The sequence below is a fragment of the Bactrocera latifrons genome, unplaced genomic scaffold, assembly GCF_001853355.1.
Source record: "Bactrocera latifrons isolate USDA-ARS-PBARC rearing strain unplaced genomic scaffold, ASM185335v1 scaffold_486, whole genome shotgun sequence".
Classification (NCBI taxonomy): Eukaryota; Metazoa; Arthropoda; class Insecta; order Diptera; family Tephritidae; genus Bactrocera; species Bactrocera latifrons.
In genome coordinates this window covers 91,662-115,963 of record NW_017537141.1, presented here as the reverse complement: position 1 = coordinate 115,963, position 24,302 = coordinate 91,662, and the positions used below count along the sequence as shown (strand labels likewise).

The 24,302-nt window shown below is 35.0% G+C and overlaps 1 protein-coding gene across 1 annotated transcript in view; it reads right to left on the bottom strand.

Annotated features, from left to right (window-relative positions):
- Positions 1-13,324: 13,324 nt before the first annotated feature.
- LOC108973528 overlaps positions 13,325-24,302 on the bottom strand; it is a 20,802-nt gene continuing 9,824 nt past the window's right edge. The window contains exon 2 of the mRNA XM_018940861.1: positions 13,325-13,589. Coding sequence (XP_018796406.1) covers positions 13,447-13,589 — 143 coding nt within the window. The 3' untranslated portion in view covers positions 13,325-13,446. The remainder of the gene's footprint in view (positions 13,590-24,302) is intronic.

Here is a 24,302-nt window from a genome sequence, read left to right as displayed (position 1 = left end):
GTCACTTGTCACTTGGTAGAGTATACCTTTGTTCGCACAAACAAAAGAAACACGTGGGATAGAGCGCAAAAGAAGAATAATTAAAGATAACTGCACTGAAGCGGGTRAGAAAGTCAGACGAGATCCGCGAAAGAGAGCAAACGTATGCACACGGCGGCGTTTAGTCGATGACTGTGTGTTATCGTTTTATTTCAATCTTCAACAGCTTTAATAACAAAAAAACAAAAAAGACTTTTGAAGAAATATTTATATTGCGGGGTATGCGTCTGGTTCTAATGAATCAGCATTAGTATAATAACGGAATTCTGCACAGTGATACAGTCACAAGTTCTAAATATGAGATTTTCAAATAGAGATAATTTTTGTGACTTAAGTCGATTTTGCAATGCAGTACGTGACTGTCATAAAAAACTCTCAATTGAAGACGAACATGTCTAATCACTTCTTACACTTCACTGGAATGAAAATAAATATGTCTATAACAAATATTAAATCTTTTATAACATAGTCAAAAAGCATTATGTTCACGTGTGACACTAGTGCACTTTCTCGATAATAAAAAAGCACTGATTACAACGCAAACACTCTGTATAAACCTTTTATTGAATTAATAAAAAATAACTTTATTTTTGTTACGAAACACCCTGCGCGAAACTGCTGTCAAATTTTGGGATTGTGTTCTCCCATCACTTGAACCCACGGTAGAGGAGGAGTAGAGACACTATCAGCTGATGTAATATAAACAAAGCCACAGCTGAGAGGTTGCACTGTAGAAACGTCAAGGGGAGTCCGGGGTTGAGTTTCTATTGGAATCCAAGATGGCCGACTTATTATTTTCTAAAAAATAATGGAAAAGTTGTCCCAAAAATATTGGTTATATATAAAACTGTAATATATTTTCAAAAGAAAATATTTTTATTTTAATACATATTTTTAAAGATGAGAACAATATGAGCAAATACATGAAAAATTAAGTTTAATATTTATGCCTCTTTTTAACTGTGGTAAGTTCACCACAGGAAAATGTTATGAACAAATAAGCAACCATGTCGAATGGTGGGGTCCAGAATATGCTCATTCACAGCCATATTTATATTTTTGTCATCATAACGCAGGTTTTTGCAAAACAATTTGTTTTAATTTATTTCACGGGACAATCCTATATTATGGTTTATTTAGTTATTTGAATCTGGAAGAAGTGTTTGCAAATTTCCATTGGAAAATAAATAACAGATCGACTGGGATTTTATTCCAATAAATGTACGAAATAACTAAACATGGCTTCGTAAATATTGCTGCGTAATGTGTCAGGTGCTGTTTCAATTTGAAAAATGAAAAAGCGATACGCKATGCTGTGAAGTACTCAAATGTAGTTATCAACTTAGTTGGTCGTGAATTCGAGACAAACTTTTAAATTCAATGACGTGCCCTTGGAAGGTGCACGTGCAATTGCTAGGAAATCTAAAATTAAACTTTATTTCAAAAGATTTACCATGTATTTTAAATTTTTTTTTATGGAATCAGCAAGGAAGCTGAGCTTTGTGCTTGAGGGTGGAAGTAACTTTCTAAACCCTAAACACCCACCTTGCAGACCAAAGCGTTACCAGTTGAGCGAATTAATTGACTGGTTCCATCGTGTTATGCGCAAAGATGAAAAATGGTGGGGATACCGTCGTTAAGACATGCGTTGCGATCCTATCTTCCTATTGAAAGTCAAGTTCACTGAGCTTATCTGTCCTGGAACGYATCGATCGCRAATGTTTTASCGATGTCAYTTGRGTGTACAATTGACCTCCATGGAAGAGCAAGTACCGTGGGAATTGCGACCATATCGTACTGCGCAATATTATGATGCCGAATTGGGAGAGTGGGAGGAACCAGCTCCACCAAAACCGATAGAACATCGGGAAGAGCTACTACGTATGTTTGCATAAAACTACTATAATGGCAACAACGCTAACAACAACTGCCAAGTAAATAATAAAAAACACTCATCAAATAAAAGTTGGTGGCGTTGGTGGCCAAGCAGCGATTTGAAAAGAAACATTTGCATCTACGCGAATTACAATTCGTCTTTACATTATGGTCGATTATGAAACAAATAAATAAAAATTAAAAAACAAATAAATGTAATTTGGTTAATAAAGACCACTATTCAAAATTAAAGAATTTGAGTTGTATTTTTATTTGAATAATTTCAAACGGAATATATTTCGAACYATCMYTTATTTGTTTAAATATTATGTCAGTATTGCTATTGAGCATGACAAAATAGTTACGCAACACTATTTTGTCATGCTAATTTAAACTCCTTTTTAGTACTATATACATATATTAAAAAAATAATTCCTTTACGAATCCTTTTTATTTATAAAATTAGATTAGAACTAAAAAATAATATGGTAAATCTGTTATGATAGTCAAACACTCCATTTGTGAACTATTAATAATATAATATATATTATAAGGACTGTGAATGGCTCTTTTTTTACGGTGAATGGGACTTTCTCTACTCCCTTGTACCATGCTTGAACCTCCTGGATCATGAAAAGCAAATATACAGCCCCTTGCGATTTACTAAACGGTATTCGATGGTTATTGTGGTCGAACGTCTTAGTTCACCGATGAAACGATAAGAAGACCCGTTCGGATCTATCCTTTTTGATACCTTGGGTGGTGAATATTAGATTATTACGAGTCGTTTCGTTGGTGATCGTGTGGCATCATGTGCAGTGTTATGTGCTGTGTTTGATACGTTTGTGATGAGGTGTTGTGACGTGATATGATGCGATATGGTGTCGGATGTGGGATATTGTGGAACGCTCATATGCCATGTGAATACCAATAAAAATAACAATATATGTTGACTTAGTTTCAGATTATTTACGAAATTTATATGAAATTGACTTTAACTTTTTCGTGTTTGAGTTGCTTACAAAATATAAAAAAATGTCAATCGATTAATATGTAAGAGAGTTCTTTATAGTATTGTGTTCTGCTTATTATCAGGTGGCAAATTTGAGATAATATTTTGCGACTATAGACCAGAGACTGTGTTGTGAACAGAGCTGTTAAAAAGGGATTAAATTAATAATCAATTGAATTAATATATTTTTTTAATAAATTCGATTATTAATTTTTTTCCCAATTCGTTGATTAATTAATGATGGAAAGTTAATATACTCAAAATTTAATCGTGATTAAAGGGAATTAATTTATATTAAAAAACTTTAATCAAAACCTTAGTGTCAGTGAAAATTTTGATAAATTTGGATTAAAGTGGATTAAATGGCAATTAATATTCCATTAATTAAAAAAAAAATTTATTGTTATTTATAAATCGTATGGTGAATTTAATAATACAATAAATAAATAAATAATAACAAAATATAGTCACAATAATTCAACAAAAATTTAAACAGACAAATTTAACAATATTTCAATAATTTCAACCATAAAGATAACGAATTCAATTATTTGCTTTTAACAATACTAATTTTTCAAATGAACAATCGTTCAAAGCATTTTTTCTGGCGCTATGGATAATTCAAAGAGAACAATTTCTCCACAGGCGCTGAGGATGTCAGAGGCGTATTAAAATAGACTAAGCTTGTTTTAACAAGTCATACTTCTGCCATACTGCGCAATTTTTTATTGGGTTCGCAAGATATGAGTACAACTGGTCCTTGATAATACTTTCAAGCTGGACTTTACTATAGCCCAAGCTCTATGAAGTTGTCGTTTCCTCGCCAGCTCTGTAATAATAGAAACTAGTAATTTTTAACGAAAGTAACTAATTTATTTACTTTTACTAATCTTTGGAGGAAGTCCAAAATTTCGGCTATTGGTTCCACCAGCATTTTATAGGACTCTAAATACTGGATATCCCCTGCTGTGAAACTCGGAAGACTTAACTTTTCGCTTAGGTCATTTAAGACATCTTTGTGCTGTAGTTACTTTACGACGGCATCATATAATGAGTTCCATCTAGTTATTACAGGCAAAACCAATGATGAACCAATGGTACTCTCTATTACCTCCGACGATTTAGGCCAACTGGATTTCTTCCACAGGTTATTACATTTTTCAAATATATGGAAGTATGATACAGTGTTTACTTTTAAATTAGGGAAATAACGCATATACATGCAGATTCCCATTTTATGCCTTATGTATGCTGGCTCATCACGTTTTAAATTCGATATAAGATCTGTTGTTGTCAACAAATTCAATGTGTGGCTGGAGCATCTGTGACGTTTCGATAACAGTGTACTTTCAAATGAAATTACCTCCTCATTGTCATCCTCCATATGGTCACAATTTTCTACGCCCTGATCTTTGAAAGTTTTAACAAATTTCGACCCATTGTCGGTCATTGCCATCACAATATTGGTGGCACTAAGGCCAAAGTCACTATTTATACCACGTATTGTGTCATAGATCCGATCAGCGATATGTTTTCCAAAAAGCCGTTTGCACGCCAATGACGCTGATTTCCATTCGAAGTCCTGTGTTAACCAATGGCAAGTGTAACCAAAAAAGCTTTTGTGGTTTCCAGACCAAATATCCGCAGTTGTACAAAAGTGTTTGCATGATTGTATATCTGCTTTAATTTTGGTCAGCATGTTTTCATAACGTGTTTCCAATTTTTTCATTGCAGTTTGCCTGCATATAATTTTTCTACCAGTGTCTTCAAACATAAGTTCAAAGGATGGTCTGTCCACAACAGAAACAGGCGATGCTGAAACAACAATGAAATCTAAAACGCTGTCGTCAAACTTATTTTTTCGCCTCGATAGTCTGACTTCATAATTTCAAACTTAATATAAATGTCCGCATGTTTAAATTTAAGATGCGTAATGAAATTGGAAGACACATTTTCAAAACCACGAATTCTTTTGCCACAGGTTACTCATTTACCAATGGTTATTTGTTTTTAGCCGCCATTTACCTGGTAAAAGAAACAATGTTTGTAAAAAGTTGGAAGTTTTTGTGGCTTCGAACAAATAACACAAATCAAGGAACTACTTACACTCACGTCTTTTACCGAACCAGTACATACATAAATAAATCAAAACAATACAAACTTTTTGGAACGTAGAAGTTTGGCTGGAAAATTGTCTTATTCAAGTACGCGGCTTCTATACATGCTTTCTTCACAGGCGGACCATCCAACATCCTTAAAAATGTCGTTGAGAAGTCATCACCACTAAACAGTTCCTCGTCATCCATTGTGTCTGCATATGCGAAATGTTAGGTTTTCTTCAGTTGTCCAATTCATTGTATACTGTTTTTATAATTCTTATAAAAATACGTTTTCATGCGACACCTAAATGTTGCACTGAGGCCTCGTCGCACAATTTCGTGCGACGCCTAAATTTTACCCTTAGGCCACGTCGCACATTTTCGTACATTTTAATATGGAATTTTACATGGAATTTGCATTATATGGCCTGCGGTGAACATTTTGGTGTATGGCCGCTGTGTGTTTTTTTTTTTTTGGGTAATAAAAAAATTGAAAATTTACATTTGTCTTTTCATTCATTCTTTTAAAAATCAATTAATTTATGAGCAACAAAAATATATATGTTCAAATTAAGATTAGTAAACAACAAACTTAAAATTAGAAATTCAATTTGGAGATCAGTAGAAAAACAATGAACTTAAATTTAAAAAAATCAATTTGTTAATGGAGATCAGTGCAAAAATAATGCAACTAAAATATAAATTAATCAAAATTAATTCTTCTGGTGGGAATATTTAGGAAAACATTCTACACATAGTTGTGGTTTATTGGGACATATTGGGCAGTAGGTGGTAGTCCTTTTTAAGCTCTTTCTGGCTGTTACCCTATTAGTAGATTTTTTTGACATGGCATAACATAATACGCAATCACGCCTTATTGTTTTTCCGTTATTGTCCTTTCTTTTTTCTAGAAAATGTTTTCCTTTTATTATGGGTTCTGGAGACATGAAATCAAAGCATTTGAAATCTCCTGCCGAAACTTGGTGAAATTTGTTTGTTTGTAGCCTTTTTATATATTATAAAGGCATTTACGATAGACATTCCAAGTAACAGTTCAAAAGTCACTTTGCGGTACCACTTAACACCTCTTCTGAGAGTGGTGGTATATCAACAATTAATTTGGCTTTATCGTAATCAATAACAGCAATAGGTTTTTCAATAGCTCGTTGTCTTCGCTTCCTGGTGGATGGTGGGTTGTTGGTACTAGTGGATGGTTCATTACAGTCTACATTTGGGTTGCGAAACAGGGGGTGTTTCGTCGAAAGAATCCTAACATCTATGGTGTCCTTCCACTTTAACACAACCACTCCATTTCCCTCCTCACGGGCTACCATCTCGCCTCTTTTCAGATTAGCTTTCATAACTTCTTCCGCACAATTATTTTTGTTGGCGCGTAATGTTCCAACAAGGTGGGTATTTTGATGTAGCATGGAACGCGCAAGTTCATAACTCCTTTCAGAAGACAAAAAAGTTCGTCACAAGCTTTTTGTGCGAGACCAGTTTCTCTCACGCCGATGGCGCTCTTGCCCGTGTACACTTTTGCCAACCAAGTAAATCCCTCCTGAGTGCACAACTTAAAAAGTTTCACCCCATATGGGTGGGTTTTGTTCGGATGGTATTGACGGAAACTCAATCTCCCTCTCCGAGGTATAATGCTTTCATCAATGACAATATTTTCTCCTGGCATGTAAACTTCCTGGAAATTAGTCTGTAGCATGTCTGAAATTGGGCTTATTTTTCCTAGTTTATCTCCTGGAAGAATATCTCGATTGTCGGCTAAATATATGAAGTTTAACAAAAGTTGTAAGCGACTGCGAGACATTGTTTTTGCGGGAACTCCAAAATTAAACAGAAATTCTTTGGACCAATATGTTTCGAGACTGCCAACTTTTACGAGACCCATCCATAATATGAGTCCAAAAAACTTTTTAATTTCATGATTGGTTGTGGGACTCCACAGTTTGTTTACGAGATGATCGTGTAAGAGTTCTCGTTTCCAGTTGTTGTTGCGCAAATTTTTTTGTTTCACGAACGATGTGGTCGATTATTTCATTATCGACAAAAAGTTTGAAAGCATCTATGCAACTTACATTTGGCGCAATAAGGAGTCCAGATTTGCCAGTAAACGAGAAAGTTTTTTGTCTGGAAGAAAACTCAGCCCACTTTATTTGAATGTCGTTGGAATTAGGATCCATGATATTTTCATCGCCTCCAGCATCTGCTTGCTGCTCATCCTCGTCATCATAGTCATGATTTTCCTCATGTCCATCATCAAAAACATTAAACTCTTCGTCTTCAGAATCAGTAGCTGAATTGGGGTCATCATTTGATAGCCAATTAATATCAATTTCAGAATTTTCTCTTGTTATTATATTGTCCCATGTTATTATATCTTGCAATACATCTGCAATCTCGTTATCTTTTACATTTCTTCGCGTCATACTATAAATTATTCTGAAATTGAAAAAATGCATAAAATAAAACCAAAAAATCAAACACAACGCAAAAACTACAAAAATTTACCGTTGCACATTTTCGTGCAACGTGGCCCCACAACATGTTTTATGTTCTCCCAGGCCATGTCATACGAAAATGTGCGACACAAAAAAACCGTTATAACCAAAATTGTTAAATGACATTGCTACTGAACGATCAAAATTCTAAAAAGGCTTTGTCAGCCAACGTGTTAAACAATCAAACAAGACTTAATACAAAATGCGTTTCCTCAACAAAACAATAAAAAAGCACTCGCAAGCACATGTGTATAAATAAGCAACATTCATTGGCGAACATATATTTACTACTAGTAAACAAACAACAGTAGAGTTGCTAAATATTATTGAAATTGCTTACGCTCATAATATAAAATATAATAACACATGAAATAATTTAATAAATTACTACTTTTTAATTAATGCAATATTAATTGCCATTTAATCCAAATTAATAAAAAAATTTAATCAAACTAAATTTTTGACTAAATATTTTTAATCTGTAAAATAATTTTTAAAACTAAATTAATTCCCTTTAATCATGATTAAATTTTAATTAAATTTAATTTCAATCACTAATTAAAAAGGAAATAGCATTTAATTTTAATTTAATCAGTTAATCAAGTTATGAAAATACTTAAATCAAATTATTAATGATTAAGATTATTAAAAGATTATTAACAGATCTGGATGTGAATAGTAACTTGTCACAAATTGAGACTTTACTTCAAACTGTCTCACTGGAGAACTTACTGAATTGCGCTATAAGTATCAACATAACGTAACAAAACAGTCGAAAGTCGAATACACGCAGTAAACCTCGTAACTATAATAATTTATTCTTTTAAGGCAATCAGAGAACTTTCCTCACTTACGTGAACTTCTGCACTTGATTCCCATCCCATTTAAATAGTTCATCCATATTTTAAATGACCACTATCATTTCACACATTGACAAACTAATGGGACCTTATCGGTGTGGCTTTAGACCTGGAAAATCAGCAACCGACCAGATATTCGCTGCTTTTAACAGCACGAAAAGGAGCTGCCTTTATGCCGCGATGTCAGAATTTGGTATCCTCGCAGAAACGACTACGCAACTGATATCCGTATCGTGCGACTTCTTCAATCTGCTGCTGGAGATCGAGAAGGTACAATATTTTATAAGAGTGTACAGCTGCTGGCGTATGCCGATGATATTGATATCATTGACCTCAACACCTGCCCCGTTAGTTCCGTTTTCTCCAGACTGGACAAGGAAGCAAAACAAATGGGTCTGGCAGTGAACTAGGGCAAGACATCATCAAAGAAAAAGTCGTCGCACATGCGACTTTTGAATTGAGAAGTAAAGTCCTCTCTCGATGAACAAAAAACAAACTCTATAGATCACTCATAATTCCCGTCCTGCGATGACAACAACTGACGAGTCGACATTGCGAGTTTTCGAGAGAAAGGTTGTGCGAAGGATTTATGGTCTTTTGTGCGTTGGCCACGGCGAATATCGCATCCGCTGGAACGATGAGCTGTATAAGATATACGATGCTATTGACATAGTTCAGCGAATTAAAAGACAGCGGCTACGTGTTGTCATGTTGTCCGAACGACGGAAATACTCCAGCTCTGAAAGTATTCGAAGTATTCCGGGGGAAGCAGTGGAAGAGGAAGCCCTCCACTCCGTTAGAAGGACCTAGCTACGCTTGGAATATCCAATTGGCGCCACGTAGCGAAAAGAAGAAACGACTGGTGCGCTGTTGTTTACTCGGCTATAATCGCATAAGCGGTGTCTACGCCAGTAAAGAAGAAATAAATTTATGCTCTATCCCATTCGTATACGCTACGAAAAGCGAGAGAAGGGAGACAATAGAAACACTCAGACTGTGCAGTGAAAATAGCTTAAAAATTATGTCTAATAATAAATTTAATTGGAATATAAAATGGCGTTTAATCGCCGTAAATCAAAACTCTTACAAAATTATTTTGTTATGAACTGTACGTTTCTATTGTATCTCCTCACAGAGACTCTTTCTTATTTGGTTCTTCTCCTTTGGAGTTGGGCTTTAGAAACTTTCCCGAAATTCGATAAACATTTTTCGCGGAACACTACATATACAAGGTGCGTTCGAACGTAACTAGGACAAGCCCCCTAATGGCGCCATCTGCAATATATATGTCGGCTGGTGCATTAGAATCTACTGTCTTTATTGATTGTCCAGTGAGAGTTTCATAACATTTGATCAGTTGCAAGTAAAGTTATTGCGTTTTAAGTGTCAGTATGTTTGTGTTATCGGTGCGAAAATGAGCTTCGAACAAAGAGCCAAAATTAAAATTTGTTTTCAAATTGGTAAAATTTTTCCCAAAATTTTTCAATTGATGAAACAAGTTTATGGCGATAATTGCCTAACCCGTAGCAGAGTGCATGAGTGGTTTCAACGTTTTCAAAGTGYYSKKRGGACATAAATGACGATCAACATGTGGGCCAATCAAAATCCGTGATCACCGGAAATTCAAACTGTGCGTGAATTCATCAAAAATCAGCCGAAATCATCATTGAAATGCATGGAAATGGAATTGAACATCTCCAAAACATCGCTTTATCGCATTTTGATTAAACAATTGGGCTTACGAAAGGTTTTCCGCACAAATTTACTGACGATAAAAAATTGCTCCGAATCGAACATTTGAAAGACATCATTAAAGAGATAAAAAAAAAAAACAAAATCTTTCTTTACAATATTGTGACTGGTGATGAATCGTGGTGTCTTCAATTCACCGGACGAAACCCAAAAAATCGCGCATGGAGAAGTTAAAATTGAAGACAATTCTGATTTGTTTTTATGATTCCAAGGGTATTGTCTACAAAGAATTCGCTCCACCCGGCAAAAACGTTAAAACTTTATTCTACCTTAGAATTTTGAAGCGTTTGGTGCGCCGTGTTCGGCTCAAATATCGCGAAGATGAAAGTTAGCGTTTATTGCACAATTATGCGTCGGCTCATCGATAGACACTTGTGAACTATTATTTGACCAAAAATCACATTTTAACCATGAACCACTCCCCGTATTCACCTGATATGGCTGCTTCTTAGGGCTAAGCAGGCATACTGGCGGCCATACCGGCCAACGAGCTAAAACACTCGTTGGACATGCTTTTGGACCATGCAAAAAGCTGTATTGAAGCAGAAGGAGACTATTTTGAATTAATAAATTGATTTTGCCAAAAAAAAACATTTGTTTTGTCGTTGTGGTACTATTTTTGCAGTGCCTTCTTTTATCACATTTTATTGATACCGCTTAGGCTACAATGCAGGGTCAGGCTGTGTTTGTCTGTTAATTTCGATGCCCTAGAACGAAACAGGCAAAATCCCGTTGTGGCGAAAAAAAAATTCATTAGGCTTAGCTAGTAAAGGTAAACAAGTCGGTCATGATCTTTTCTTTGTCAATGTATAATATAGTACGAGGGCTGCTATATATATTTCTGGCCTAATAATGAAAACAGGAATATTTATCAACGAAAGAGGTTTTATTGTTTTTCAAAATATTCTCCATCATGATTTCTACACTTCTGCATGCGCTCAAACCAATTTTCGAACTTTTTCCACTCCGATTGAGACACCTCCAAAACAAATGCTTCAACAGCATCTTCTGGCGACGAAAATCGTTGACCACGTACTATCTTCTTGATGTATGGGAATAAAAAGAAGTCATTGCGAAGTGCTTCTTCCACGAACAACTTTCGTTGTGTTTGGCTCGTCTTGGAAGACCCACACGGTCGCTTGCTGTCTTTATTCGGGCTCATACGCATAGATCCATGATTCGTCACCTGTGACGATCTTATAAACGCCTTTTGAAGCACCGCGATCGTATTTTTTCAGCATTTCTTTACACCAATCCACACGAGCATTTTTTAAGCGATCGTCAAATTGTGCGGGATCCAACGAGAACAAACCTTTTTTACGGCCAGGTGTTCATGCAATATCGAATGTATGCTGGTGGGAGAAATGCATAACCATGCCTCTATCTGAAGGTATGTTATATGACGGTCTTGCATTATCGTCTTTGAGCGAGCGTCGGCCACGATTGAATTCGTTGTACCAGTTTTTCACAGTGCTATGGGAGCGTGCTTCATAGCCATACAAACATTTTGGTTTATCGATGCACTCTTGTCGTGATAATCCACGTCGAAAGTTGTGAAAAATGATCACACGAAAATGTTCACAAGTTAATTCCATTTTTTGGCCGAGAAGAATTTTTTAATTCCCTGTAAATAAAACAATTCACGATTAAATGACAAAACGTTCTGAGTGATGTTATGCTAAAAAATGTCAAACTTTCCAATCGAAATGTCAGATTGCACCTGGCAACACTTAGTGTTGCCTAGGCTAGAAATATATATGGCAGCCTCCGTATATACTAAATCGACGTACCACTGCGCAAGCCTAAAGGTATTGAAGGCCCATAATAACAATTATGCCCGATTCACTGTACAAAGCTTGTACAGGGCAGGCGTTATATACTATTTATGGTATCCAGAATTACTCCCAGATATTTGAGATAAGGGTTCGATTTTATGCTATGCAGGTCAATAAAAATCTCAATTGTTTCAACTCTCTTACGACCACATATTCATTAATACCACTTCCGTTTTGTGAGCAGCTAATTGTAAGCCAGCGGTCTCGAGCACTTGCCTTGTGAATGGTTTTCGCTACAACGACGACCGCAGTGTCGTAATATACTACTCTCTTTACCTCATCCGGCATCGCGACTCTCAGAATACAATTGTACATTTCGTTCCAGAATAAAGGGCCGAAAACTGGCCCTTGCGGAATACCGCCTGTACATTTCCGGTCCAAATTCTGTGTCGTATGCCAGTACTCTGTTTGCGAAATAGTTTGCCACAATTCGAATAAGATAGTCAGGAATCTTTAACTTTTTCAGAGTTCTGATAATTAGAGTCCAATTCGCTGAGTTGAATCCGTTTTTAGTGTTCAGGGTAATGAGTACGTAGTACACGCTACCTATTCCGTTCCAATGCTTTGGAATTTTCAAGCCACTTAAAAATAATTGTTTGAAATACTTTTCCAGCCGTATCAAGCACAAATAGAGGCCGATTAAGAACCCTCAATATATATACAATTATATAAGCTTAGTAACGAAATTGGCTCAATGTATTTGAAACATCGCACAGGTCTTGTAAGTTCCCAGATCCTACAATTAACCCATCCTCTTATTATCTTTTCTGCGCCGAGGAGTTTGGTTGAGATTGTTAAAAGGAAACTAATAAGGGAAATTTGTATTTCGTCATTCAATCGTCGCATGGAATTAATACCACTACGTTCTATAGTGTGGTAGTGCATACTTCTTCGACTGCCGTTTCCTGGCTAGGTCTCAATTCAAGCGTAATTGCTTGCAATAGGACTTTGAATTCTACCATATCTTTTCAGACCTTTATTGCGCGTTCTTTGGGTTTTAGCAGAAGTAATGATTTTATTTTCTTCAGTATATTTGTCGTAAGTATCAGGCGAAACAAACTATTTGTTTTGTTGACCCATCCTAATGTATATGATAAGAATTTCACTAACTTTCAAGTTAGATCAGAATGCATACAGTGTGCTAAATTTAACTGAAGTCGGTTGAATAATGTATGAGCTTACCTCTGACAAACACGTAATTTGTATATATCTATTTATATATTATATATAAGATGAATATTTAAATTGTTAGGTATTATTTGTATGTACATACCTTACGCTTATCTTTTTTACGATTTCATACATATTTTCAAGTGAAAAATTAAACAAAGAATTTATTCTTATTTAGCATGATAATTTACTTTGTATGGATTTTAAATAGCTATAACGGCAAAAATACATCTACATCAAAAAAGATTTTGTTATACCATATATGTAATGTTTGATTATAACAGTTATGCTTTATATATTTTGATATTTCTTCAGAAGCATTGCCCAAACATCTGGATATCTAGCTTGTAAAAAATTTGTTAATTTTTGAGCATTTTGAGCTTGTTGTGGCGAACAGTTACGACAGTTTCGTAAAATAACTTCCGGAAGAGCAGCTGAAACGAAAAAATGTTTTTATTTTATAGTACGAATAACTCCAAACGGTTTTATACTTTCGGTAAATTTAGAATGAGTATAACAGCTATAATTTATGTATATAAACTGGTCCATAATGACGCATGCAAATTTTCATTATTTATGCCCTTTCCCACAGCTCAAGTTTACTACCATATCAAAATCACTCTTACAAGGTGCGATCCAGAGTAAACAGAACGTTTTGAATCTAGTGCTTCCTAATGGCGCCATCTGAATGTCGACTGGTGCGTTAGAATCTGCTATCTTTATCGATTCTCGGTGAGAGTTTCATGACATTTGATCGATTGGAAGTGAAGTTATTGCGTTTTAAGTGTCAGTATGTTTKTGTTATCGGTGCGAAAATGAGCTTCGAACAAAGAGCCAACATTAAAATTTGTTTTAAAATTGGTAAAATTTTTACCACAATTTTTCAATTGATGAAACAAGTTTATGGCGAAAATTGCCTAACCCGTAGCAGAGTGCATGAGTGGTTTCAACGTTTTCAAAGTGCTCGTGGTACATAAATGACGATCAACATGTGGGCATTTTGATTGAACATTTGGGCTTACGAAAGGTGTGACTGACCACCAAAAATTGCCCAGAGTCCAACATTCGAACGACGATTATTTGACTAAAAACACATTTTAACCACTCCCTGATATGGCACCGTGCGACTCCCTCCTTTTCGGAAAACTGTCGTGCTTGGCGACTTTAACGCCAAATGGGTTGAGGATGATCGACTACTTTGGAAGGCACCATGTATAATATCGAAGTTGTTTAAGCCAAATAATAAAATCGACAACAACCCTGTATGCATTTGGTTTTGAATGTAGGAATTTATTATATATTTATTATTAAAATTAATTTATGTCGTTGATTTAAACATATCAGTCATAAAGAAAAATTCTGAAATAAATAATATCTAAACACAAAGACTCATTTAATGAATATTTTCGTTGATAAATATTACATGAAAAATACATTTTATTTTGAGATTGGCTACTACCTTATACTCATGTACATATATCTTTTCCAATCAGTCATAGTACAATTTTGATTTTTTTTGTCAAAGTTAAAACGCAAAACCTTATATTTGCTTTTACCCCTGTTTTCATTAATGTTTTGACGTATATTTAATACTTTGCCAATTGAAATTCATAAGTTTTGTGCAAATTTCCGATGAGGCATCTTAAGGCGCATAAAACGTTATGTTTCTTTAACAATAAATTTTGATGTACCCGACAATTATGACCAACCATTATTTACTCAATACAATACTCGAAATTAATTTCTGTGAGTAGCAAAAAGTGTCTACTAATTCATCAATTGAATGAAAGCGAGAGACGGAACAAAACTGAAGTGATAATAGTTGAAACGAGGAGATTTCAGTGTAATATCCATCGTTTACACTGAAATCTCCTTGCTTCAACTATTATCGCCTACGCAAAGTTCTCCATTTTGAAAGGTTTAACAGTTTTGTTAAAAAATGAATACATTCAATTAACCATCATAGGATATAATAAATGAATCCAACTCCTAAAACTGTAGCAATATCTATACATATGGGATAACTACACAAAAATGTTGATATTGACATTTGACCGTTCCTTAACAAAATTGAAACAGACCTTCACAGCAATTGCATGCGTAAAAGTTCACGCAAGTGAGGAAAGTCCTTTGATCGCCATTCACTTGAGAATGGTCAGAAACGATTCTTTTAGATATGGCTTCAGTAGCTCACGACTTCCTGCCTTTGCCCAAGTATCCTCTGAGTAGCCAATGAACTCGGTTTGAAGGCGAGCTAAAGTGGGAAGGCGAAACATCCCGTACGTAAGGTAGTGCGTGGGTTCGGGACACGCCACGTAAGAAACATTTCCATGAAAAATAAAACACCAATGCACCTGCAATGTCCTCTCCCTTAATTAGGAAGGTGCCGCTGCCCAGCTGGTTGATGTCCTCGCTAGAGTGAAGGCTGACATCACCGCCGTCCAAGAAATCCGATGGATGAAACAGGGACTGAGGCGAATAGGCATATTTAGTGTGGAATTATGGTGGAAGAGAGACTCCGTCGCCGATTAAATTTCATTCACCTCGGTAGATGAACTTCTATCCGCAATCTGTATCATAGTGAGGTTCTTTGACATATCGATGATTTGCCACGCCCCGATGGAAGAGAAGGACGATGGGACCCAAGATGCCTTCTAAGAGCGCTTAGATCGTGCTTGGCGACTTTAACGCCAAATGGGTTGAGGATGATCGACTTCGCCGGGGCCCGAAATATGGTCATCTGTGATACTAGATTCCAGCATATGAAAATTCAACAAGCTAGCCAAATCGAAAAACCACCAACCAGATCGATCATATTGTGATAGACGGAAGACACGTAGCTAGTGTTTTAAATGTGCGTGCGCTCACTATCTTGTCGCAACCAAGATTTGCACCCTCCTTGTGCATAAAAAGACGCACGCCAACAAACAAAAGGAAGATTCGACGTGGAGCAGCTGCAATCACAACAGACAGCCGAATGATTTTCAATTTGACTTGCACTCCCGCTCTCTGAGAGCACTCGTCAACAACGGGGCGGCATTTCAAGCTACTTATGTACAGCTGCAACCAAAACCATTGGTTTTCCGAAAACGCAAAAGAACAGCTGGTACGACGAGGAATGCCGTGTTTCAGATGAGAGAAAACAGACTGTCCACCTCGCAATGTTACGATCGACCACAACACGTGCGGGATGGAGTAGATGTAAAAAGTTGAAGAGGATAGCGAGACGCATTTGTAGACAAAAAAAAAAAGAGGAATACCGAAATGCGCGAGTATGAAGAGCTTGAAGCTGGCCCACAAGGGTAATGCTCGAAAATTTTACAAAAGGATGTGGCGACCAACAGCAATTTAATTGATAACCAATGCTTAGATCATACTAAAATTATGTAGGGAACACTTCTCCAGCCTGCTAAATGTTAGTGAAAGCATAACGCCAGTAAAAGGCGATCCCGATTCCTCAATCGATGAAGATGGAGCTGACATTTCATTGCTACACCATGAAAAAGTTCAAATAGCAATTATCTGTCTGAAGAAGAACAATGCAGTCCTATTAACATATAGGAAAGATGTTTCCGAACTGTTCGATACAAAACAAGGTGTATGCTATAAGCACGATGATGGTTAAAAATAATATTAGCATTGTAGAAATGCGTACAATTATATAATTTGTTGAACGCTCTTGAAATTTTGTTATTAGTCAACTTATTTTTTTCCTCTTCTCAAAGTTGACTCACTAATTTTATAATCCTGCACCCAGTTGCTACAGAGTATTATAATTTTGTTCACCTAACGGTTATACGTATCACCTTAAACTAATCGAGATAGATATAGGGTTATATTTATATAAATGATCAGGATGACGGGAAAAGCTGAAATCGACAGTGTGAAAACGGATGAAATCGGAGGATGACCCTCCTCACTCCCAATATAACGGTACTGTTAAAACCGCAAAAAGCTATTATTGCGCTAAACTAACTAAAATTGAAAAAATTTCCCCACCGAGATAAAAGTTTTACTGGAGCCTGTTTGAAAAATGGACGATGGGAATGGCACCGCCCATTTTTTGGTGAAATCCTATATATCGAGACCCGACCAACCATTGTGAAAACGGGGGAAATCGGACAAACACCACACCTACTTCCCATATAGCAGAATTTTAAATTCCACTTGATTTGTTTACTTTCCAGTACACAAATCACCTATGCACGGAATATGTGGACCCAACGCTTATAGACTTCTGATAAAAAGTATTGGTCAGTGTGTGATATATAAACTTATATGTAAATCTTCTTACAATGGCAATTCTGTATTTAGAAACGAGTTGAATCGGACCAATACTTCCCATAACCCTTATATACTTTATGTACAAATTTTCGAAGTTTGGGTTGACTTTATTCCGCATGTATCGGCCATAATGTGAGCTATCCCAAAGAAAATAAGAGAGCGTGTTATAATCGTAACAGTGTATCTCTGTGTCTAAAATAATAAATTTGAGCGAAAACTCCTTATATAACTAATATCAAAATTTTAGAACATTCGACTGAATTTACTCTATTTCATTGGTTTTATACCTTAACGTATTTCCCTGACTTTGATTATTGCGAGTTTATAGAGTATAAGTTTATATTGTACATGTGCTGCCATACTGTACAATACAATATCGTATGCTTTAACTCGCAAATACAAATATTACCACGAAAAAAAAACTTGTGCAGAGAGGTGTTTAGACATTTACAACTTTCCCTTAAGCTATTTCAGCTTTCAAGCTGTAACCAAGAGTAATAATATTGGAATCTTATATATTTTTTGTATTTCCATTAAATTTTGTTAACAAATAAATGTTGATGTTAACGATTGCAAAATAATAAAAATCTCGTTTATGATCAGCAAAAAAAACGTGAACACTTGCATTGGCAACACTTTAGATGTACCGCAGTTTTTTTCTGGTACGAGTATTAATTGTTTATGGTCATCTTTATATATAACAATTACGTGTCACGTTGTTTGTCTGCGGAGGACTCCTTAACTGGTGAACCAATTTTAGTAAATATAGGATGGCTTAAACAATTCATAAATAAAAAAATACAGTGAAAATGCAGAGTCTATTAATATGGACGCTCTATTAAGCGGACAACTCTATTAACTAGACAGAAATGCTGTCTAGATTGAGAAAGCAGCCTTAAATTCGTTATTTTTGCTAGTGAAATTTATTTGTATAAACACATTCAAAATTAAACAAATTTCTTCTGTGCAGTTGCCGTTTTTGAACAAAAATTTTGAATAAACTAACATTTCAAGATTTACAAGCTCTGGTAGTCAAATATTGGCAAGCGCGCACAGTACTTTCGAAATAGGATACATTAGCAAGAAAACACTTGGTACTATTCAGTACATTTTAACAAGCTATTTAACATATGATTCACTTCTAATTTATTTAATTAAACTATAATCATTTAAAAAATTCACAATTTACACTTTTTGCAGGTTTTATCGTAATGAGCATCATTTATGTGCTAACAATTATGAGGAAATGGAGCGCTGCCATATGATTGTAAGCAAATATGAGCAATTCGCTGAAATTTCTAATGCCGCTATAATTCCTTTTTTATTTAGCAATCATGGATAAGGATTTTTTTATTTAAATTTAATAAACAACTAAGTAATACTATATAATATCAAATTATTATTAATAGAATAAAATAATAATTACTTACCCTGATCGAACCAGGGTAATTTTTTCAAGCGCGGTCAAAGGCTGCCAATTTATAAAGAAGTACTACTATTTCAGTGAACCCGGTTATTGGCTCTTCCGGAGATATTTTTTTAGAGCATGGCGGAAGGCCGTTAGCGATAAAAGGAGTACTTTACATACTTAAGTATAGCTTAAAAAACGGTGAAAAGAATTTTTTAATAGTTAATAAAGAATAATCACGGGAAAATACAAGCAAAGAAAACGTTATTGTTAAACAATCCTACGTATTTGGTGGTTAAGATGTGGCAACGCTGGTTTTCCTTATAGTTGTAAACGATTTCATTTTTTCAACAATGAATGTGCTAAGTGATTTTTAAATTAATAAATTTAGCTGAAAACTAGCACAATAAAAGTGAAATGTGAAGTTATATTAATACTTAGAGTGTACATACATATAACTAAATAGACAAAATGAAAAATAAGGAAAAGTTTATTGAACATTGAGAAATACTTTTTTCTATTGATAAACATTTTTGAATTTTTATTATTTTTGCATATTTCTCCTCTGGAGAAGCATCCCTATCGGCACATACACCATTTATACCGAAATTCGTGATTTTTAACCGACCGCCAAAGCAATCGGAATCGTATTGAATTGGAAGACTTGCTGCTCGGAGTATCGAGAAACACCCAAAAATTTACGGTGTCGTTAAATCTCAAGAGTTTCAAAGAAGCAGGCAATGTAAAACTCCACATCAATTTGTTCTTTAATTTGCATTTAGTTGATTCTTTATCTATGAGTTAATTTAGATCTAATGACCGTCAATTTGCATGGCGTAAGAAGCGCTAAACTTAAATACGGCTGTCAGAATGGAGGAAATAGCATTGTCTGGTATATGGTGCAATGGGAGCGACATGACTGCATTGGGAGCAAATGGCGTCGATAACCTTCTTTGATAATCACCCAAAGCATTCTGCTTTGGTGTTTAAGAGATGGTTGTGGTACACCGTATAGAGACGATGTTACGAGACCGTAATACTTTACGCTTTACTTTAAATATTGAATTAAAGTTTACAACTACTTAGTTCTGAATTAACTAAACATTGTATACTCTTCCATGAAACAAGTCTACCAAGTTTTATTAAAATATATTAATTTTTACTGAATAATACAGTCACTTGGATTTCAACTCTTCTGCTCATCCTGACCTTTTAAATATATAAAACCCTACATATAATTCGATTATTTTTAGGTGAAAAATGTTATAATTTGTAAGAAACCTTGTCCACTTCATACCATTAATATTAGGTTAATTTTAAAATAACATCCCTCGATTTCGGGACTAAAATGGATATTACGGATAGATCAAGAAAATACATATACAGTGGCGGACAAAACTCTACGTAGACCCCCTTTTCTTAATTTTAAATGTCCCAATACATTTGAAGAAAAAGTAATGATGCAGGTTTATTTTGAATCTTATAATTGTATATAAAATAACAAAATAATATATATCTCCAATACTAACTTTTAAAGTTATTCACAGAAAATTGAAAAAAGGCACTGACAAAAGTGTACGCACGAATTTAAAAAAAGAAATAATATTAAAATTTAAAAATAAATAATAAAATTTAATATTTTGTTGGGCCACCATCGGCATCGATGACCGCTTGCAACCGTCTAGGCATTGAAGCTACTAAATTTTCGAGCTCTTCCGGCGTTATTTTCTGCCACTCCTCTTGCAGCTTCTCTTTTAGAGTTGGAGCACCACTAATAGCGTGCTTTCGGATCTTTCGCTCCACAATTTCCCACACGTGTTCTATTACATTCAAGTCCGGGCTTTGTGGAGGTGAATTCAGCTGTCGTGGAGCATAATACAGCAGCCAGTCCTTTACTACCTGCGACGTATGCTTAGGATCATTGTCCTGTTGGAAGATCCAGCTCGTTCCTCGGCATAACTTTTCCACGGATGGTTTGAAATTGTTTTCCAATATGGACTTGTATTGAAAGCGGTCCATAATGCCTTCAACAAATACCAGATTTCCAACTCCTGAAGCTGCAACTGCTCCCCAAACCATAACATTGCCACCGCCATGCTTCACGGTTGGCATTAGGTGTTTGGGATTCATAGCAGTGTTCGGTTTTCTCCAAACTTTGGCTTTCCCGTCGTATCCAAAGATGTTGTATTTGGACGCATCCGTAAATAGAACACGTTTCCAGAAGTCAATTCCCTTATTTATATGTTTTTTTGCAAACTCTAAGCGAAGTTTCCGGTTTTTCTCTCTTATAAGGGGCTTCTTACGAGGAGTTCTGCAGTTAAATCCTTCATTATTCAGGGCCCTTGTTACTGTGCGTGAGTGAACAACAATTTGGAATATCTCAGCTATGTCCTGGGCTAATTTAGTAGCATGAACTTTGGGATTTCGGTCTACTTCTTTGCGAAGGAATGAAAGGTCTCTGCGGTTAAGCTTCTTCGGACGGCCAGTGCGCAGCTTACTCTCAATGGAATTTGATTTTTTAAAGTTATTAAATTTGGTCTGCACTGTCGATTTAATTAAACATAATAATTTTGCTATTTCGCCAAATGATTTATTCCCATTTCTATGTTTAATAACTAAATTTCGCACATCCACCGAAATTTCTTTGCGTGGATCCATTTTTCCGGTTGTAGACACTTTTAAAATGCCAAAATGTAATAAATTCCGAGAATAGTACAAAGCACATCCATAAATGAAACAAACGGCAATTTACCGTTATGCTTCAGCAGAGAAAAATAGCGAAATGAATGAAACTAATAAAACGTATGTAGAATTTTGTCAATGCGTTTTTTTTTCAGTTTTAAGTGAGTAACTTTAAAAATTAATATTGGAGTATTATACTTTTTTGTTATTTGTCAGACAATAATAAGATTTAAAACAACCCTGCATTAATACTTTTTATTCTCATCCTACAGAATTTGTTAAATTTAAGAAAAAGTGGTCGTACGTAGAGTTTTGTCCGCTACTGTATATACATATATAAATGCCGCTTACTTAGGGTTTTTGAAAATTTCACCTATTTTATACTTATATTTTTAAATTTATATCCACTAACACTTCACTAATTCGTTTCTAACCATTTATTATTATAGTTCAAAACTAACTTGTTTTCAATATTTAACTTTTGTTCAATTATTTTTGTTCTAACAATAACAAAAGGGTTGCATTCTAACTAATAATCAGTGTTACCTTATGTACATACAAATAATACCTCAAAGACAGGAAATAAATAACACATTCGCTTTCCGCATAGAATTCATTTAACCCTGGTCGAACCAACGCGTTGAACTCCATTTTGCATTGTTGCCCTGGCCGATCCAACAAAGATAATGAAAGTTCTGAAAGATTTTATATTACTCATCACACGATAATGAATTTTGTATTGACGGCATAATATTTATTCTTTACTATTTTTATTCCATTACAAAATATGGTCCCTTGCGTGGGAAGTATAAAAAAAAATGTTTCTCCGCTACGCGCGGTGGAAATGAAACAACGTGTTTGGTTTTTGAGTCGGTACTCCGGTGCTCGCTAGTCACCTTCCGAATAACTTCTGAATACCATCTGGCTTTATTTGTTAATTCTCTTCTATTTATAATCTTACAATTCTATATGTAATAGCTTAATACTAAAGATGCTTTGGCATTACACTAAGTGATGAAATGCCAGAGCATTGAATTTCCAATTATTCTCATTATCAAAACAAATGATATATTCATTTCTTATTCTTAATTAAAGTATTCTGCTGACCAAGCAGTAATACTGTGGGAAGACACAATTTGTTTATATTCGTCGTAAAGTGTCTGGGTGGCTGTTAACTTGCAACCATTTTCTTATTGAATATGAATAAATATTTTGCACTATTTAATATTAAATAAATAGTTAGAAACCAATTAGTGAAGTGTTAGTGGATATAAAAGTTAAAAATATAAATGTAAAATTCATTATAAATAAGAGAAACACGCATTTTAAATAGTCGAACACTTGAATTTTAAATACAAATATCTCAAAAATAAGTCAGCGACAATTATATATATATATTTTCTTCATCTGGAGGCTATCCTCTAGTCGTACATACCCATTTGAACCCCGAAATCGGGGGATGCTATTCTAAATCCTAGCCTTAATATTACATATTGTGAGTAACCTAAACGGTTTAAAGTCAGTTGGAAAGCGAAAACACTATACATTGTATATCCATGCTAGTCACATAAGACTTTGACATTGCTCCGGTATACTCGAAAACATATTTTCAGGAAAATTTAAGAAATATTACTCACATACTTTGTTAGAATAACGAAAATAATTTTATATGTATGAATAATTTCAGATATTTTTGGCATTAAGCTATAATACATATATCCAATAATATACGATCTATTATTTTTTTTAAGATATCTTACATATTGATCTATTATCGTATAGGGTATAAAGCCAACCGAAAGTTTGAATTTCTTATAATAGATTTATACGAGATTGTTGTAAAATTGGCATAATTTCCAACATCCAAATTTATCCAGCCCAAATATAATATGAATAATTCCGCTTCATTCCCATATAATGGAAGGGTTAAAAATTAACTAACTAAGATAACACAAGCATTTACTGATATACAAGTAGTATGCGGCAAAAGATTATCGGTACCTCGAAAATTTACCGATATTTTACCATTATATTAATTTTAATCATCAGATGGAATTTAAAACTGTGTAACACGATAAGTAGAAGTGGGTGTGGTCTGATTTCGAACATTTTCATACCTTATATGAAATATCAAAATAATATTATCTGACGATTTTTGTTGAAATTGGCGGGTTAGGTCCCGAGATATGGGGTTTTAACTTAATGTGAGCGTTACCACGGCTATCGATAAAGGCGGTGAAAGTATTTGGCCTGAGTAAATTTTTTTAATATAGCATTGACAGTTTAGGAGATATGCGAATTAGAATGCAGGGGCACGCCTACTTTTTCAAGATTTTTAAAACAGCAGAATTCTCTCCCTAATGCAAATTCCTAAACTAAATAGCTCCGCAAGTTACGGCTTGCATAGGAGGACGGACTGACGAATTGACAATAATCCGGATTTCACTCGTCTCTTTATCATGATAATATATAGATATACAACTCCATATCTCGATCGGTTAGTTTTAGGTGATAGAAATAGCTCTTATACTCTCTAGCAACATGTTGCAAGAGTTAAAAATAACTTTAAGGCTGCTTTTCAGGAAATATGGGCAAATATACCTATCGACCTTGTCGAAAATTTGGTGTATTCTATAAAAAAAATACTGCAAACCATGATAGGCGTAATTACAAAGTAATAGCTTGCCTTAATAAGTGTTACAATTTAAACTCCTCTGCGAATGGTAGGCACCTTGTCGCGGTGCAGGGGCTTAGGCGCAAGGCATACTCGGCG